The sequence below is a fragment of the Coccomyxa subellipsoidea genome (assembly GCF_000258705.1).
Source record: "Coccomyxa subellipsoidea C-169, whole genome shotgun sequence".
In the NCBI taxonomy this organism is placed as follows: Eukaryota; Viridiplantae; Chlorophyta; class Trebouxiophyceae; family Coccomyxaceae; genus Coccomyxa; species Coccomyxa subellipsoidea.
In genome coordinates this window covers 2253644-2272123 of record NW_005178038.1, presented here as the reverse complement: position 1 = coordinate 2272123, position 18480 = coordinate 2253644, and the positions used below count along the sequence as shown (strand labels likewise).

Sequence of the window (18480 nt, the reverse complement as noted above, 5' to 3'; positions counted from 1 at the left end):
CCCTAAGCCTGCAGCTTTGTTTGTGTGTTCAACCCAAGTTGGCTCTTTCAGGAGGGGCACCAAGATCTAGAGATGAGGTGATATTACATTGATGACCTCAACCGCGTCAGCCCCAAACTTCCAGGGAAATAATTTGAGCCTAATCTCTTGCGCGAGCAGATATCCATCAGAATCGCAGGCATCTAACTACCTCCGGCAACCTATCAACGTCCAATTTAAATCCATCAAGGTAAGGACTTCCACATCACGATGCGTTGGTGGTTCCCGAGGCTTTTCTGACGATCAAGCGCATCCCGCTCTTGACACGAGAAACCTAGCAAACGTCTCCGTGCCGTGGAAACGTGAAATCGAGTGATCGGAGTCTTTCATATTCTGTGTAGTGCCGTTGCGCTTTGGTTTTCGAATTTGAGGGTGTCCTGGCCTCGCCACTGTTTCCGAACGCAGCATGCCCGGGATCGGGTTACTCGATTATTATCTGATCCTTTGTCTTCCGTTATGTACCGTAATAACGCAAATATTCCAAAGATTAATCGTGTGTCTTCCTCCTGCGCAGGGAACCCAGACTCTCAAGGATGGCCTCCTCCAGCATCTACGTCATTCTGGCTGCCAGCCTCTTGTGCGCGTGCGTGGGCGCAGCGCCGACCGGCAAGATGGTATGTATCCACATGTGTCAGTCGGTGTTCTATGTAAGCTACAATTTGCTGCTTCAATGTTCAAGTGAAGTCGCGGATCTCGAAAGGTCACCCACCGGAATATGCCTTAGAGTCCTTGTTGTTAGCCTGCAAGGATCAAAGTGAAGCTCTTCCTGCCCATTTCATCATCCAATGCGGTTTTTACTTGCACATTCCTCGATTGTCGTCGATTTACGTCTTGTCCGTTCACGGTCGAAACCCTCGAACTTTTAGTGGCCCCGTCTGATCTGTGTCGCTGTGCATCCACAGATCACTGCAGCTGACATCCCCGCCACCCCTGCAGCGGCTACATGCAAGGCGATCCTCGACGGCGCCGCTGTCCAATTCGCTGCGGGCGGCATCGCCGCCGTCACCCAAGTCGCCGGCGCAACCATCTCCAACTACGTGAGTTCCGTGCTTCCTTTAGTCTTGCAATTGACACTTGTGGCTAGCTTGGAATATGCTCTTGTGTTCCAGCAACTTCAAAAGGTTGCCAGGGTTCTTCACACTGACCTGGATGGGCAGCCGCATTCCCTTCGCATCCTTCTTCAGAGCTGTTGAGCAGGTTGTCGATCACTCCCTTCATGACCCATACTGACTCAGCACCCATTTTGAGAGGTCGGCTTGTGTTCTTAACGCCCTCAACTGAGACGTCCGGAATCTTGACGTGTCGCCTGCCCTGCTGCAGCTCTTCTGCATGGAGTACAAGCCCACCGCCAAGGACACGGCCATGATCGTGACCCACATCGAGCCCACCTACCTCAAGGTCCCCTTCTCCACCCTCACCACCAGCCCCGCCACCCCCCAGGTCGCCGGTGAGTCACCCTTCTCCTCTGCTACATAGCAGTAACTCCACTGACCCAGGACAGCAGCTCACCAGCTAACCATGTCACTCATGGAATATTGTTCCCGAGCACTGAGCTGAACTTAGCCCACCACCTCCCCACCTCAATGGACACTGTCACACTGCGTGCTAGGCTCCGCTGCAGTTTAGTGTCATCACACTGCCAAACTGGCACTGCCAAGGGGTTGTGTGCAGGCTGCTTGCTGCACACCTGAGTGTCTGATAAGAACCTGCACCCGTCATTTCAAGACAGCCATCACCTCTTTGGCTTGCAGATAATATTGATCGCATTCTATTGCAAGCACACAAACCACCGCCAGAGGCTCACAGCCGGTGACTGATGTGTGCAGGCTTTGTGAACGCGGTGTACATGGTGGGTGCTGCCACGACTGCCAACGGTGACTACGGACTTGCCACCTACCCCTGGGACCTGGCCAACAAGGCCAACGCCGCCCCCGCCAACCAGAAGACCTCCCTCGTCGAGGTGGGTGCTTCTGTCATGACTCCTGCCCTTGTCTGATGTCTCCTCTGCTGCATGGTTTATTGTCGTGCTTCTGCTCATGCAATCAAGACAGCATCTGCTGTTGTGCTCTGCTGTTCAGAGCCACCTGTGCAGTAACCTGTAGAGTACACCGCTTCCCATGCACCCCTTGGTTTCTTAGACAGAGGCCTTAACATCCTGCTCTGAGCAACTCTGTGCTTTTTCCTGACATATGGCTTGTGAAGCATCAGACAACAATCCGTTTGCCCAGAAGGGACCAAAACGCATTTGGAGGAAGCTTCTTGACCAGATGGGGGGATAGCTGACTGTTTTTTTATTTGTGTTTGCAGCGCTTCTCTACCCCGGCAGCCAGCTACCTGTGCGGCTGCGGCATTGCCACCGCTCCCACCTCCTCCCGCCGCATGCTGCACTAAGCTTACTTTGCCAGTGCAATATATGAGGAAGCTACCCAAGAATAATGCCTGCTGCAAGACGCAGAAGGTGCCGCACTCTCCTGAGGTCGGCAGATAGTGAATTGTGCATTCTGTGCGCTGTGTTTTAAACGTCACTGCGTAGATTGAGCAGGCTTGCAGGCCTTGCTGCAGCATGCTACAATAACATTTGAACAGCCTGCTGCATACTGCATGCTAGGCTTTACTGCTCCCAATTCTGTGGCTGTGTGACGCGGCCATTGTCCCTTAGCTCAAGCTTTGTCTCTTCTCTAATTGGGCCATTCATGCCCGAGTTCGTCGCTTTGCATGCATGCAATGCGTATGCCATTGCTGCGCAGAATCTTGGGTCCATCCATTTGATCAAAGTGACGTTGTCGTGTAGATTGTCAGTTTTGACGAGTCTTGCATTGCCGTTGCATGCCCTCAAATGCCGTTTCCTGAGCAGATTGCTTTCCAGGTTGACTCAGCAGCATGCATTAGTGCTGCAGAGGTGTTGCAAAGGGAGCAATGCGTGCTTCTTTGTGTGTCTCTTCTTTGAAGCAAGACATCCATGCAATTCGTGTAATAATTTTTGGTCCAGCCGTCTTAAATTTTAATTTCAAAGTGACCCATTGCAGGAGATGATCTAAGACACGTCATTGACATAGTTCTGGGGAAAAAATACAATGGTCTGTCCCACTTTGGACAAAATATTCCCTTGAAACCAAGCATGACACATGCACACCATATGCACTTGCGCTGGCCTATCACGATCCTTTTCAATTTTAAATTGGAAATTCTTACTTTCATCATGAGCCACTGGTGTGACTGCCCTCAGCAACAGCTCTGTGTCCCCTGGGAAAGCCTCTCTCTGTGGTGCCACATCTGTTCTCCTTACACACACAGAGCCGCAACAAAACCCCCACAAACGCTCTGCAGTTTTGCTCACAAAGGTGCCTTTTTGCAAAATATGCACATTCCGGGGAAGATGCTATGGCTGTGATCCCCAGCCGGGGATGCTTGACTTGGGAGCCGACACCCTGAAGGACTCAGCAGCCACCCTCATGTCTGCCTGCAGCTGGGGCCACCGGCTGTTCTGACACTGCCCATTCAGCGTGTATAAGAGTCCGTTCCTGCACAACACACGCCCTGCATGTCAAAGATTCGAGCAGCAAGGTTGATGATGACTCGCTGTTCCTGCCAAGAGGCAAGGCGCGCCTGCAGGTAAGCTGCAGGTAAAGCTTGATATACAAAGAACCCCGTTTTTTAAATCCTCATCATCAGCGGCAGGTTTGGCTGTGCAGAAGTGCTGACGGTCTTATGCTTGTCAGAGCAAGGCCTCGGAAGGTCACCTATTGCATGCTGCTCTCAACCTTCACCTTTGAACGTACTCAACAGCTGTGTCTAGCCGATGCACACAAAGTCTATGGCCACCAGCAGTCTGGATAGAAGATTGTTGGTGCAGGTCTTTTGAGGGTAAAACTGAGAGTAGGTACAAGCCCACCTGGCTGCGTATACCGATAAATTGTGCCGGAAGAAGTTGGGCGACTGCACAGTGTACTCTAAAGTGTAGTACAGCTCTCCGCTCTCATCCCTCCTGCAAAGGCTTGTCACCATCAGCTGATGATTTGTAAAGAAGTCCACAAGGACACAAGAAATGTGCAGAATACAACAAAGGCTCCTGCTCTGTGCTGCCAACAGAGCAGGCTTATTCCAATGCCATGTGCCCATGCAGATTGCAAGAGTGTCTATTCTAGCACCAGCTTGGACTTGTGCCATCTGCAGCTCTGTTGCACTCTGCTCACAGCTGAACAACTGGCCTGAGACATATGCTTGTCTCCTTATCCTTAGTAATGTTTAGTCACGGCGCACCGCTCGTACGCATCGATGAGGTCAGCGGTTCGGCCGGAGCCCTCCGGAGCGACAGTGGTCGACAAAAAGCGCTCGGCCGCCTGCCGGGGTCCCCCCAGATTTTCTATTTTGAAACCCCCAGCTATGGGGGCCACGACTACACTCAAATTCTCCTCGCCTGCACACAGCCCCAGGAACGCCTCAGGCCGCTGGTGCTTGATCCGCCCCTGGGCTCACCCTCAAGACAGCTGATCTAGCCAGGCAGTGAGCAGGAGTATGAGGCTGTCTGCGTGAGCAAAGCAGTGTGAATTTGAGAAGAGCGGGTGCGGATACGGCAAGACCTGAAACAACAGGAGGGACATTAAACGCACATGGCCCTTTAGAGTGAAAGGGAAGGAATTAATATCACCTGTGCTACCGGGAGGTCCGTACGCCGCTGTGGGCTCTGCTACAGACCTACTATTCCTCCTGCAGGGACCCGCACAACAACCTGTTAGACATCTGAAGAGATCAACATCTCATTTGCTCGTCATCAACAGGGCACCTTCTGTTGCACTGCATGAACGTCCTGGCGGCATGTTCAATGAAGTATCCTGCAAGATATGTTTGATAAGACTCGGCCGCCTCGATGTGTTTCTCGTGAGCAAAGGCAGCCAATCACATGATGTTATTATTAACATTATTATTCCACGCTTATACTGCCAAAAAGCAAGGTACGTCCTGCAGACAAGCTGCAGATAGAGGCTGCTACAATCCTACCCCTTGTTGGACTCGCCAGATCCAAGCAGAGATCTATTCGACCGTGGGCACGGTGCTCAGAAATTACACCGCCCCCCGCCAGCCTGGGACCACAAAATACAAAGAGTGGAATGGAAAAGAAAGTTTTGCGGGGGGGGGGGGGATACGCTGACCTGGCGGCTGGCGGGGGGTCCAGGCTGGCCTGCCGCTCCACTCGCTCTGCATAACGGCGGTACAGCCGCTGGTCTGATAGCCACCGGCTCGGGTACAGAAACTCTGAAATCAGCGCACAAAAATTTAGAAGTCCCTGGACTGGACTTCAGGCACCTTAAAGCACTCAAATTGGTCCTGGAGCATGAGCTTTCTGGTCTGATCCGCATGCATTGGGATAGCTTTCAGCCAAGCCCTCTTGGCATTGTGAGTCATCGTCTTCTGCTCAGCACGCCTGCTGTTGCTATTCTCGCATGCAAATTGGTGGCACGGAAGCAGTTAACAAGACAATGTGTTCAGATATCCTGATGGAAGTGAGACATTGCCTTTTGAGCAGGCCTGCAGCTGTTACAATCGCATGCGAACTGCTGGCACGGAAGCAGGGGTGGTTTCTGCACATCATTAGCTACCTGACTACACTGAAAAGACAAACTGTGCATGCCCCGATGGAAGCAATGCTTGGACAACTTGCGCGCACCGTAGCCGTTCTGGGTGTCGAGGCAGCGCTTGTGGCCTGCCACGGGGTACAGCGCGTCCAATTTAAGCCGCCCCGCCAGCCGCCCGCCATCCACCGACAGCAGCGCGCTTGTGGACCCCCCGAAATTACTCACCAGCACTGCGCACACATTTGAGGTGAGGTACTCGATGAATTGCGTCCAGGCATGGCATGAAGTGCATGCAGAGCCCAAATGGCAGACTTTGTCAGCTGAAGCAAGACTGCATGAGATTAACTCTTCACAGCAGGCACTTTGCATGGTGAGGCAATCACTGCTGCGCAAGGGGCAGGGTTGCTCCTGCAGCACTTGCCTCCTCCAGAGCTCTCTGGTGCGCATGCAAGCATGCTGAGACACCCAATCGTTTCACCAGGCAGCAGTGATGGAGGTTCAAGACAGTGCGCACCGATGGCCAGGCCGGTGAGTCCGCCGGTGATGGCTCTGCGCCGAGAAGGCAGGCGTCCGCCCCACACCACGGTCTGCGCTGGATCCCCCAAATCTGGCTTCGCCTGAGGGGCCTCGCTCCTGCCGCTTGTGCTGGTCCCCTCCTTGCCTGCAGCAAGGGCTATAGCTGTGGGCGGTTGATCTCGTGATAGGGAGATCTGAGCTCTTCATTGTTATGACAACTGATGCTTTTCTGCGTCACCACCAGTTTTCTGGTGACATTGGATAAGAATGCAGAAGTATCTAGCATGCGAGGGTTGCAAAACAAGCGAGCATACCTTCGTACTGCTTCTGCTCTGCACTAATTTGACGTCTGCAGCTACTCCTGCAAGGTGCTTTGAAGGAGCAGTATTGCCTGAAATGCCTGTATCCTTGAGCAGCTGGGCAACTTCTTAGGAGGGCCCCATCCGTTTGGTGAACGGAATACATAGCTGCAACGCCTGATAGAAGTGAGAACTGGATTTCCTTTGCTGAAGTATATGCTCTGCTGAAGTAACCTGAACTTCAATCTCTGCTTGAGTGTATGCCCGAGGCAATGTATATTGAGATCGAATGGCTAGCTGCCCAGGTCCGGGCAGCTGCCATGCATGGCCATATGGCCAGTGCTGAACATCCATCATCATCAGGCATTGCCTTGTCCATCAAACTCCACCAGAAAAATTCAGCAGGTAACTTGATCTTAGAAGACACTACTATAGAATGTGACAATGTGATCACTAGCAATCAGTGCGAGGTGTCGTTGGCTGGCAGATGCCTGCACTAGCCCTTCAAAGCAAGGTGTCCCTCCATCAAATAAAGAGAAGGTCGGGCTTTGTACACAAACACAAACTAGTTCACACAGAAAGCTGTCTTGTTTTTGCAATGAGAGCAGTGATACAGCGAGTGCGCAGCGCCAGTGTTGAAGTAGATGGCAGACTAGTTTCAAGCATCGGACCCGGCCTGCTGTGCCTCATCGGCATAAGAGACACTGATACAGCAGCAGATCAAGAGTTCTTGTGCGTCTCCATTGCTGCCAGTCGCCATCAAAATACTGGATTGGCGACACCTTGTGCTCACTTGTATGAGTTGGGGGCAAGGCTATAGAGCGCCCGTACAATGGTGCATGCTGATATAATGGGTGCTCACAGGTGCCGAAAATTGCTTAATTTCAGAATATGGCCCAGCTCGGATGGCAGCAAGTCCTGGGACCAGAATGTGAGAGCTCTCCGTCTGTGCCTTGTTAGGATTGCTAATCTTCCAGAGCTCTAGCCAGAATACTGTCCATTGTTACCTTCATCAGACCTCACAGATGTTTCTGGCTGCAGGTCTCACAGAAGGGATATGAGCTATTGCTGGTGAGAAGCCCTTGAGTTGACCTTTTTCTCCAATTCTTGAATGCAGAGGTGATATCTTGCTGCCATGCGACGTAAGATACCAGTCCCTTGCGGGCTATTGCTTGACTTCGTTGACTCATGCACATTTGTGGGGGTCGATTTGTGGCATGGCAGAGAGTGAGACGGCAATGTTAAGGGTGCTCTTGTTGCAGGTGAGCCAGTTCACTCTGTACGCAATGGCAAAAGGGAACAAGCCAGACTACCACCTAGCCATGCCACCTGATCAGGTGCTTCACTGTTGCCACACAGTACTGTCCGATCATACTGAAACTCACAATGACTCTATCTGCACGATTTGCTGCATGATCGGTGATTCATTCCGTCATTTTCTTTACTTCCAGCCAAGTCAGCGCTGATTCGACGCCTGGTTGGCCGGACGTTTGACATGAGACACCGGACAACATGAGAAGTACATGCGCTGAGGACATCGGCTGCACAACTGAGCAGGATGACGTCTGTGCTTTTCTTCGCTCTGCTTCAAGGGTTGTGGTAAATTCCCAGGCCAAGGACTTCTACTCGGAGTTCCTGGAGAGAGTAAGAAGGGGGTACCAGGCAGTCCGGGTTAAGGATGGAGTCTTTGGCGCTATGATGGATGTCTCACTCGTCAATGATGTGCGCCCCATGTTCTTGCAGCACTGCTCAGACAGCACTTTTCTCAGATCTGGCAGGGGAAGATGCAGATTGCCACGCATCCTCAACCTGAGAGACTACATTTGATGCAACTTGATTATTCGGCTGCGCAATATTGGAGATGAGATGTGGTAGATATTTGTGGGTCCTGCCAGGCTAGGTCTGATCAGATGTGGGTGTGGTGCAGGGCCCTGTCACTCTCAACTTTGACTCACAATACCCCACTGGACGCTGCTGACTCAGCTGTTGCTGGTCAGCGGGGAGCACGAATTATCCGATGAATAAATGCAGCAGCAGCAGCAGCAGCAGCAGCAGCAGCAGCAGCAGCAGCAGTAGCAGCATTGTAGGAGGCCTGTCTTAGGTGGCATGCATAGTACTCTTAGAGTGCCCCTAGTGACAAGTACTGAGGGCCAAGACATTGAGAAATGCAAAGCTCCTAATCGTGTTTTTCTAGCTGCAAGCCCTTTCTGCTGTTCTTTGAAGTTCAACCTTTGGTCTCCGAGTCTGATTCAGTCAGCACGCCACTATCTTGAACATGAAGATCATTCTGTTTCCTGGACAAATTCTGGCCGTTCCGTCGTTCTTATAGGAAGGATATACATGGGTAGAAAGCTACAGTAGAGGTGATTTGCTATGCATGCGGCGGGCAGCGCGTGTCTACAGAGGGGAGTTCATTCATGGGGCATGCGAGTTTGATGCATATCCATATTCAGATGTAGTCAACAGCTGCAGAAGGATTCTTGTAAATCAACTCTTGTTTGAAGTGTATAAGAGTGCCAGCAGTGATTTATTTTATGCTTGCAAACAAAGGAAACAAAAAATGTGCAATTCCGCAGGATTCGAAACGGGGACCTCGCTGCGCATATTTCAATTCTGCTTTTGCAAGGCGAAGGCGCGCCTCCCCTCTGTGTTTACCAATGTAAATATCGAATCTATCATAATGCGCAGATAACTAAAAAAGTCAATGCTTTTAAGCCCTGAGCCCCGGCGCTGCTTTAAAATCAGCTTCATGCATTGACAGACTTCTGAGAGTGGCTCCCCACCATTGGTCATTCCCAATTTATCTGGTGGTAACATCTTAACAAGTGCTGTTTACACGTTGCAGCAGTGCCTGAAGTATACACTGTTTCTTGTGTCTGACCAGCCAGCCCTTTTCCAACCTCACACTTGTAGCAGGAATTGCTTGACTGGCCAGTGGCCACTGTACAGGACATGTCCTACTCATTGCATGCACACAACTCTCTCCACCAAGACCCACGCACGCATCCACCGAGTGCAGACAAATGTAATCAGCTGCTAGAGGCTTTGGCACAGTTTCACAATTTAATTTGTTTCACAACGGGTGAATGATGCTTTACAGCAATCCACTGCACTGTACTGCTCCTGATGTTCATTCCTGAGCAGCATGTCAATCTACGTACTCACACACCCACCTCAGCACCCTGCTTGTTGCCTGTAAGGCACTCAGCAAACACCTGTTGCAGTTGAATTGAACATCATCAAAGAAAAGCAATCTACCAATGATGGCGACCTGTCTACAGCTTGCCTGCTCTCACTGGCCAGAGAAGAAATCGAATTTAAATATAAGCACCCCACAGAGGGTTTCTTGTGTCTGCAAAAGGCTTAGACACATTATGTCCGGGTGGTGCTTCCTACCACCAATCAATAAATCGGTCATCAAATGGTGAAGCCCCAAGCGAGCATATCCCCAAAGAGGTCATTCCAAATGTTTTCAGCAAAACAATCAACCTACCCCTATCTTACTTCCGTGCCACACAAGCAGGCAGCCCATAATCTTAACATGCGCCTAGTGTAATGAATGCAGCAGAAAAGTCCGTTCTGGGCTTTCTGCAAGAGAATACACATTTGATTCTTGCAAGGCGCCTTTCAATACGCAAACGATCAGCAGTTGCGCCGTTTCTGAGGCACTTGCCTTTGTTGCTACGGCCTAGGAAGCCTGCAGATCTGCGTTAAGGATTGCTGCTGGGCGATTGGACCCACTTAAAAGACACACCTTCTTGCTGCAGCCTAAGACGACTGCACATGGGCACCGTTGATGACTGTTTCTGCGCCATCGGTGTGCGGCAGGCTGCTGTAGGAAGCTGCACCCCCCTTGCTATTAGCAATGCTGACGCGGTGAATCAGCGCGTCGTCAAGTTTGGCGCACGCCAGGCGCGCCAGTTTAGCCGCGACGAGGATGACTAACGCTATGACGACTAAGCATGCAGCCCAGACGTCCAGGGACAGGCGCACAAACAGCGACAGGTCCTGATCCGGTGTCTGGAGGTACGCCTCCCCGTGCGTGGCCAGCGCATGCTCTATCCAGTCTGCATGTACAGCAAAAGGCTTTTCATGTCACTCCTGAACTTGATTGGCATTATCAAGGAGACACTTGCAGTGGCGGCATTGCATCTGTTTTCTGACCAACCCTCCCACCACCTGGGACTTCCAAATGCATGCATGCCCCAGGCTTAGAGATGCAAACGCTCCATAATCAGTAAGGCGTCAACGGTCAGTCTCTTTTGAAATCTGCAGCACTAGTGTAGTATTACATGAATAGTGGTGCTTTGACAACAAAGTGATGACATGAACAGCGATGCAGGATGACTCACCGGCAGCTTCCTGGGTGGGCGTCCGCGGCCGCGCGCGCAGCTTCACAGACAGCTTCTCGGCGACTTCCTTGAAGCTTCGCTCCGTCAGCACGCGCGTGATGGTGTGTGAGAACTGCCCCGTCAGTAAATCCTCGTGGTTCAATCGCAGCGCCAGGCCCTGCATGCACAGCAGCACATCCTTCGGTCATGTATGACTGATTCCCAGCCAGCAGTGCAGCAAAACCTGCTTTGCAAGCTCGCTGCAGCTTGCTTGGTACGGTGTCTGCAAGTCCTGAATGGCAAGACTCTGCTGTGTTTTGGTAACGTGCAGCAGCCAGAACCGCATGGCAACAGACCTAGAGAACTAGCCAGGCAGTTGTGTGTGACCCACAAACATGAAGGCAAGCAAAGGAGCTCTAATAGGCTTGCGCAAGAGCGGTAGAGAATAGCAAAAATACACAAGCACTGATTCCAATGAAGTAGGCTGATCGCCAGAGGGCGCACCCGCCCCACGGCCTTGTCGGCATTCTCACGTTGCTCTGCTAAGAAGGGCAGCGCAATAATTGGCACGCCATGATACGCCGCCTGAGACACGCACAAGAGATCCCTCAGTGATATCCTCACTAATACAGGATCAGAAGCAGCTCGTATATGCAACCATTTTTAGGGCCGTCTGATGCATGCTTGGAAGGCAGGTCCAGCTGTCAGATAGACAAGGCGACTGTTGTACATTCCTCATTGCCCTATGTGGCAGTGGTGGAAATCCAGAACTTGAATTGGCGGGTGGCAGTCAGCGCACCTCGTAAAGTCCATTCACACCGCAGTGTGACAGGAACGCCTTCGTGCGGGGGTGGCCCAGCACATCGTTCTGAGGCAGCCACGTCGCCACCTGGCACAGGCACAGTGAAAGATTATATTTTGGATTGGCCTGCTACCCATGCATACGATTAGGGATTGATTGCGCTAAAAATTAAGTCCTAAGGAAATGAACCCTTGTCACATGGATTGACGGTGAAAAGCACAATTATACACGGGCCCTGCCAGAATCAGTTCTCAATGTTCAGCTGCATTAGCATGATAGACTTCTCACCTTTGTGTTGTTGCCCAGCTTGAGCTCTGCGATGGCTGACTCATCTGGCACCTCAGACTTGGACAGCCGCCACAGCACACGCACCGGCAACTTTGCGAACGCAGCCGCCATCGCGCGCTGCTCGGCTTTCCCTGCGCAAATTCACACACGCCATCTTTTAGATGCAAATAGAACCTGCATTAGCACCTCCGCAGCGACTCTCAGCTCAATCGCTGCGTGATCTGAGAGAGAGAGAGAGAGAGAGAGAGAGAGAAACATTACATCGTGCCAGCCGTGAGAAGCTGCAGATCCGGATGACGGGTGACAAATTGAAGGACATGGCGCACTTGGCCGGAAATTGAGGTCCAATGAAACTCAGGTTTTGGATTCAGCTTCGCACCCAGTGTTGCTATTGTGCCCATGGCAACGAGCAGCACGCCGTCATCCCCTGCACCCTCCATGAACTCCTGAAATTGTCCACCCCAGAGACTGTCAGTCATTTCATTGAAGGGACACAAAGAAGGGCTGCCAGGCCTGCACAGCCAGCACCCTTCAAGTGGATCCTGTTACGGGAAGCAGGCCTGCTGACCAAGCTTTGGATATGCCAGAGCAGATCGTACGCCGGTGACAGCAACTCAGACCAACAATTTCCTGGCACTTGAATCCTGCGCAATTTCAGGTCAGCGGGCACTGGCCGGGGTAGCCTTGGGCAATATTCACATGTATCCCAGGTCAGATGCAAAGTTCTTAAAATTGCATGCAGACAAAACAGGAGCCTGCCCACCTCGAGATCGGCGGGCAGTGGCTGGGCAGGCTCGGGCAGCACGGCTCCGATCAGCTTGTAGCTTGGCGGCAGCGGCCGCAGCCATTCTATGGCAAAATCCGCAATGCACATCGTCATGACCATCCGACGGCGTTCCTTCGGCGCGTCCGGATCCACGCCAAATCGCCGGCTGCATGCGCCACATCAGCGCCACATCAGCACTGCTGACTCAGCAAAGCGACACAACCAGAGCTGCACATGCGAGGCTTGCATGATTTAAGCTTTGATATTTGCTAGAAACATGCGGCAGCGTCGCTCTGCTCAGCTGCAATTGATGAGAGGCCAGATAAGATCAAGGTACCCAGATTTTGGGTCCCCAATGCAAGAGTCATGACAAGGGCCCGACAGCATGATAGGAGGGCATGCAAGATTGTGACTAAGGACTTGAGGGGCTCACAAAGCGCTCCGCACGATGGGCCGCACATGCCAGTAATCGCCAGCATGGAACTTCCAATAGGCGACGAAGTTGTGCAGCCTTTGCGGGAAGCTCTGCGCGCACAGCAGCGCCCAATCAAGCACTGAACTGCCCTATTCTGCACTTCAAAGATTCCATAACACGAGAGAGCAAGATTCATGGCCGTTGAGGCAAGGCAAGCCTGGGCAGCTTTGGTGCCGTAGAAGTGCCGAAACGGAGAAGCAGAAATGCAGACATCAAGGCAGAGCGAGCGCCAGAGATGAGAGGAAATGGCTGGCTTGTCAGTGAAATTTTTTCACAGCAACATTGTGCTCATCTATGTGCACCACAAGATTGCTAATTATAGTAAAGTACTTATTTCAAGGGAAAATTTTATGCGCGCACCATGTGCTGGGTCTCAATGCCGCTGTCCTTTTGGGGGAAGTACGCGAGAGGGTTGGGGGTGAATGCGTTGCGGTTGCTGCCGCGCCAGGCAGAGGTCTGGACTGACTCGATCGGGGCGTACATCTGGAAGTTCACAAAGGGAACGTCCAGCTTGGACGCCAGGACCTGCATGCATGCACAGCACCGCCATTTGCTCAGCGATGTCTCTTTCATGCACAGCCAGGGCCATGATACCCAGGCAACAAACCAACAGCAGTGTGCAGAAGTTGACTGTGGGAGTTGTCGTAGGGAACAGGAGTGAGGCTGCAGGAGAATGTTGAAAAGCAGGTGCCTTGGGAAAAGCATGGCACAGAGGGATGCAGTGCAGAGATCTGTTGCATGCATGCAAGCATGGGCTAAGCAGGTGGGAATTCCCCATGCAGGAATGAGGTGGAGGGTCACCTGTGCGCAGGGGCTGAGAGTCTCTGCCAGCAGCAGCTCTGGGTTGTAGTCCTGGAAGGCACAACAGAAACAATTCCAACCAACTCCTTTGTGAGCATTGAACTCTGAATCCAGCACTGCTGTGGAACCAGTCTAACGCCTTGTGAAGTGCAGCAAATATCTTTGAAGGACCTTTCTGCGTCAATGCATTGGTATCAGGGCCCACAGGGACGAGACAGATGAGCAACCGTCACCTTCAGCTGAGCCATGAGGGTGTCATTGGACAGGATGCCATCGCAGCCGCTCACAAAGACCCTGGTAATGTCTGCCACGGTCTGGACGAAGTTCTGGGCGCCCTTGACCTTCATTGCGGCTGGATCGAACGGTCCTTTGACGACAGGAATGCTGCACAGGAACAGCACTCGAGTCAGCGGGATTGAAGATGGAGAAGGTGGCGAACCTTGAAGAGGCAAAGCGCACTTGCTGAAGGGGCACCCAGCATTCGTGAGCTCTGTCAATCTTCTTTGCAGGGATCGCAACGCCGGTAGGATCATGGAAGCGCACCTGTAAGTGAGCACCGGGACGTCCGTCGGCTGCAGCGCGTGGGCGTTGTTGTCGAGCACAAGGAACTGCAGGCAGAAAGAATCGCATTGTCAGCTACTGAAATTTAATGTATGACCACGCAGTTGATGGCCACAAAGCTGCCGATTCAATGACATGGCCCCCTATCTCCGACATGAGTCAGTACTTCAATTGGATCCCTGATCGAGGCTTCAGAATAGGGAAAGCCTCTGTAATTGAATCCAGAACCAATTTTCGCTCCCTGAAAGAGTAAAATATTCCTTAGAAACCCGAAAGGGGCACTTCATGTCTCTACTGGTACGGCTACCATATCAGCTCCTTCCGAAAGGGCAGCGAGGAGGCGGTAGCAAAGGAGCTCACCTTTACTGTGTGCCCTCGAGCAGCGACCGCTTCTGCAATCTTTTTCATGTTAAAGAGGTGGCTGAGCGGGCCTGGCATCAGCACAGACAAGACGGTCCCACACTGCGCATGCCGGACTACAATCGACAGACACAAGCAGGCCAGGATTGCCCTCCTCATAGCCATATCGACCATTTTACCAGTCTTCTTCTATTACCAGATTTCTCATGAATTGATAATTCTGTCTTGACGGAACAAAAAGGAAAGGAAAGAAGGTTCCGTCCGACATGACGTGAGGCACCTCCGTGACGCAAAAAGCATGCCTAAGGGTTCCCCATCAGGTGTCTTCACGCGCAATGAGGTGAGATGAGAAGCCTCTGAAGCAGCTGTTGTGATCACTTGAAGCTTTTGGCTCCTTCGCATCATATCATTGAAAGATTAATACTATCCTCCACGAGGGGCATCAGAAGAAAGTCAGACAGTGGGTCTACATGGCATCCAGCGCTGCAATATTGCCCATTAATGGGCGAGCTGATCATGATAAGATCTGACTGAAGTGCTAGAAATGCGGTCATCCCAGCCTGAATTCAAAGCGGGTCATCTCTCATCGCCTTTCAACCAAACTCATTGATTGGAGCCAAGATCTACTCATTGCACTGGATTTAGAGGCAATGCACCCTTCCAGCAATCACTGGCATCAGCTGACAATGTTCAGCTGTATGGTAATTAACCCCAATGGCACCTCTGGTCAATCTAGCTAAACGATTTCAGGAAACATCTCCTGCCCTGGATGAAGCCAGGCTGGAAATTAGGCGGTCACTACTGCCTAACTTTCCGTGTCTACTAATACAAGAAATAATGATACTATGATATTCTCAAGACAGAGTCCAGATTGGATCACCTAAGAAAAGTCTCAGTCCGCAGCGCTTGCAGCTGACAGACGCAGACACATCCAGCATAGGACGTCCAGTTCGCCTCATCTGTCCGTCTCAAATTCAAATTCGAGTCCACTGCGCGCGCTTCGCAGCTATCAGACGGCTCACGTGAGTGTCTCGTGCTTTGCCATTTCCATGTCAATGGTCGCCACTGTGAGGCCATATCGCGGGTTTCCCAGGCGGCTGATGGGCGCTAGCTGCTCTGTCTCAATGCAGGGTCTCCCCTTGTCATCTTCCCCCATTACCCCCTCGCTGGCATGCATCATTATGACCTCCCCGATCAGGATGGTGGCATGCGTCTTGCCCTCCCTGCTTGCAAAAAACACACAGGACTGTCAAAATCTGCATGCACGAATGAACTGGGGTGAGCAAAGCTGTATCTGTTGCTCTCTACCCTGCTGACGTGAGCTCACAAACATGGCTTCTGTCTTGATAAAGAAAGCTGCGCTGTAGAACTGGTTTTCTCAAATTGCCGAACGCAAGGCAAGGATTCATGGCATTCTCAGAGGTACATCCATCTACCCGTCTTGACAATTCCTTGATGCATACTGTCTCATGGGTGCGATATATCCATGAGCTTAACATGGTGCACCCTGTACGCGCATCAGAGAGAATGCACGAGCATAAGAATGCTCACTTGTTGATGATGGGGTATTGGTGTCTCAGCACGCACTCCAAATGCACCGCTGACTCTGCAACTCGAGGCGGCTTCACCTGTGCATGGCAGTGCAGACTCTCAGATGTGACATAAAATGACATACCGTGACATAATATGCCTTATCACCATCATCTGACGATACAGTATATCTTGATTGGGCAAGGCCGGTCTGATGTGATTGCTCTGCACTGTCCTGTGTGTGTAAGGACCCAAAGAATTAAAACCCAAAAAATTAATTATTTGGGGCCAGGGATCCACATCATATGAAGTGACATGATTTATGCATCAAGTGGGATTGTGCTCACCTTTACAGAGGGCATGGGGGTCAGGTTTGCAGCCTCCCACTCGCTTTCGTTGTGCTCATAGTCACCGCAGGTCACGTTGGCTGCTTCCAGCATCCAGTGGCTGATAACATTGACCACAAACTCCCTGCACACATGCAATCAGACCGTGAGCTGTTTGCAGGTACCACCTTCTGTAATGTGGCATGGCATTAGGTCCTTGTCTGTCCTAGTTGCAGCATCTTCACTTGACAGGATAGAGCGCTCATCTGCATTTTAAAAACGTCACTCAAGCAGAGCTCTCACGGTGGCACATCAGGCTTGTTTCATCTGCGTACATGACAGAGTATCCATACATAAATGGCTGCAGCAAGGGGCTGAAAGAAGGCTGACCCTGTCTCGGTGATGTTCTGCTGTGAGTCCTTCGTTCCATCCCCGGGCCGCCCCCTGGTGGTCATGGCTCCAATGCACACGTATGGCTGCGCAGCAAGAAAAAAAGTCAATGCTCTGGTAGTGCAGGCCAAAAAAGCTGACAACAAGTGGTTGAAGTGGTCTGCTACGAGGCACCTCTTAACCTACAGAGGTCAATCCCATCACATGCAAGCTGCACACAGAATCACAATGCTGCTGCTGATCCTCCTCAAAAGGTGCTGTGCAGCAGGGAATGGATGAAGCTCCATCACATTTCACTGTCCATCACTGAGGGCAATTAATTTCGTTGGGTTCATGATGTGCAGTGCTCACCGGGTCACAGGACATGATGTTGAAGAAGGAGTAGGGGGCCAAATTGCTGACGCCCTGCAGACAAAGATAAAATTTATGATAAATTCGCAGTGGATTGTTTGGCAGGTGGCCAGCTGCTTCGGTGTTTAACAGACCGCTGTCAACCTGCAAACACTAATTTTGGAGGTAGTGGGTCGCAGCTCGAAGTGAAGTACAAAACGGTACCGTGGCTATGGTGGATAAAAAAGGATGACAGGTGCGAAAGAGTAGAGCAGGCAGGCTTCATCTAGCTCCATGTTGGTCAAACACTGTTGTACCGTGCCCTGCCCAAGAAGGTTATCAGTACCTCTTTGCTGACGGTGGAGAGCAGTGCAATCGGTCGTGGCACCACAGCTGTGACGACGAAGGGGTAAAGCTTGTGTCTCCACACCTGCAGTAACCGGTGACAACGATTGATGAGCAGACGGGAGTCTTGTATCCAGCACACCCTGCATGTCCTGCCAGGATGCAATGCCACACATCAATTGAACATCAGAATTGGAGGAGATAGGACGTGCCATTTACAGGTGCACACTTGCTGCTGACGTGATCAGGGTTGACAGCAGGCTTACCGCAGGATCAAGTGTCCTGAATGGCTGGTCTTTGTACGGCATAGACTGCTTTTCTCCACTTTCTGGCGACCAGTTTGGATGGGGTATTGGTAGATGTTCAACTCTCGGCAAAAGGACTGCCTCTTGCGGAGGATCCGCATCCCTGCAGCATCTGTTGCCTTTACCAAACAAACAAGTAGAGGAAGAGGTGTAACACAATTGAGATAAAAACGCAGAAGAAAAAATAAGAAAATAGTGCAGTAAGGTAGCAAACGAATCGGTTCCACGCGCCTTTTGCTGTCGATGGACTGGTCGACTGCAGCAGATTCCGTGGTGCAAGCCATTGTGATTCGCAGAAACTCTCTTTGAGCAAGGTTCACAAAACTGAGCGATTTTTGGACTTTGGGGGAGGGCAGCAAGGCCACCCGCCCTTAAGTCTGCTCCAAACGTAAATTTGGTGGAGCATTTGCATTCACTACGTAAAAGCAGGGTTTTAACACGAT

The 18480-nt window shown here is 51.5% G+C and overlaps 6 protein-coding genes across 6 annotated transcripts; 3 read left to right on the top strand and 3 right to left on the bottom strand.

Annotated features, from left to right (window-relative positions):
- The first annotated feature begins 181 nt into the window (after positions 1 to 181).
- Positions 182 to 3026, top strand: COCSUDRAFT_53090 (hypothetical protein). The gene is made up of 6 exons (XM_005649318.1): positions 182 to 229; positions 554 to 653; positions 942 to 1076; positions 1360 to 1486; positions 1866 to 1999; positions 2347 to 3026. The coding sequence occupies exons 2-6, from the start codon at positions 573 to 575 to the stop codon at positions 2428 to 2430; spliced, it is 561 nt and encodes a 186-aa protein (XP_005649375.1). The 5' UTR covers positions 182 to 229; positions 554 to 572; the 3' UTR covers positions 2431 to 3026.
- A 392-nt stretch (positions 3027 to 3418) lies between these two features.
- Positions 3419 to 5981, bottom strand: COCSUDRAFT_14483 (Mog1p/PsbP-like protein; the record flags this gene model as incomplete). Its single annotated transcript, XM_005649317.1, has 6 exons — positions 3419 to 3560; positions 3932 to 4024; positions 4300 to 4456; positions 4688 to 4743; positions 5184 to 5292; positions 5705 to 5981. 6 exons carry the CDS (start codon positions 5979 to 5981, stop codon positions 3419 to 3421), a joined length of 834 nt encoding a protein of 277 aa, XP_005649374.1.
- A 1044-nt stretch (positions 5982 to 7025) lies between these two features.
- Positions 7026 to 8405, top strand: COCSUDRAFT_14221 (D-tyrosyl-tRNA deacylase; the record flags this gene model as incomplete). The annotated part of the gene is made up of 6 exons (XM_005649316.1): positions 7026 to 7159; positions 7292 to 7358; positions 7469 to 7498; positions 7690 to 7764; positions 8039 to 8149; positions 8355 to 8405. The coding sequence occupies 6 exons, from the start codon at positions 7026 to 7028 to the stop codon at positions 8403 to 8405; spliced, it is 468 nt and encodes a 155-aa protein (XP_005649373.1).
- Positions 8406 to 9248: 843 nt separating this feature from the next.
- On the top strand, positions 9249 to 9944 carry COCSUDRAFT_32838 (hypothetical protein). The gene has a single exon (XM_005649315.1). It carries the CDS (start codon positions 9688 to 9690, stop codon positions 9853 to 9855), a length of 168 nt encoding a protein of 55 aa, XP_005649372.1. The 5' UTR covers positions 9249 to 9687; the 3' UTR covers positions 9856 to 9944.
- Positions 9945 to 10195: 251 nt separating this feature from the next.
- On the bottom strand, positions 10196 to 15025 carry COCSUDRAFT_65542 (UDP-Glycosyltransferase/glycogen phosphorylase; the record flags this gene model as incomplete). Its single annotated transcript, XM_005649314.1, has 13 exons — positions 14812 to 15025; positions 14434 to 14498; positions 14124 to 14274; positions 13891 to 13941; positions 13450 to 13614; positions 13048 to 13139; positions 12612 to 12780; positions 12228 to 12294; positions 11849 to 11979; positions 11558 to 11647; positions 11263 to 11343; positions 10780 to 10936; positions 10196 to 10494 (listed from the first exon to the last, which is right to left on the bottom strand). Exons 1-13 carry the CDS (start codon positions 14983 to 14985, stop codon positions 10196 to 10198), a joined length of 1692 nt encoding a protein of 563 aa, XP_005649371.1. The 5' UTR covers positions 14986 to 15025.
- Positions 15026 to 15829: 804 nt separating this feature from the next.
- On the bottom strand, positions 15830 to 18040 carry COCSUDRAFT_62234 (hypothetical protein; the record flags this gene model as incomplete). Its single annotated transcript, XM_005649313.1, has 7 exons — positions 15830 to 16034; positions 16363 to 16439; positions 16689 to 16812; positions 17058 to 17143; positions 17409 to 17462; positions 17734 to 17817; positions 17999 to 18040. 7 exons carry the CDS (start codon positions 18038 to 18040, stop codon positions 15830 to 15832), a joined length of 672 nt encoding a protein of 223 aa, XP_005649370.1.
- Between the last annotated feature and the right edge of the window lie 440 nt (positions 18041 to 18480).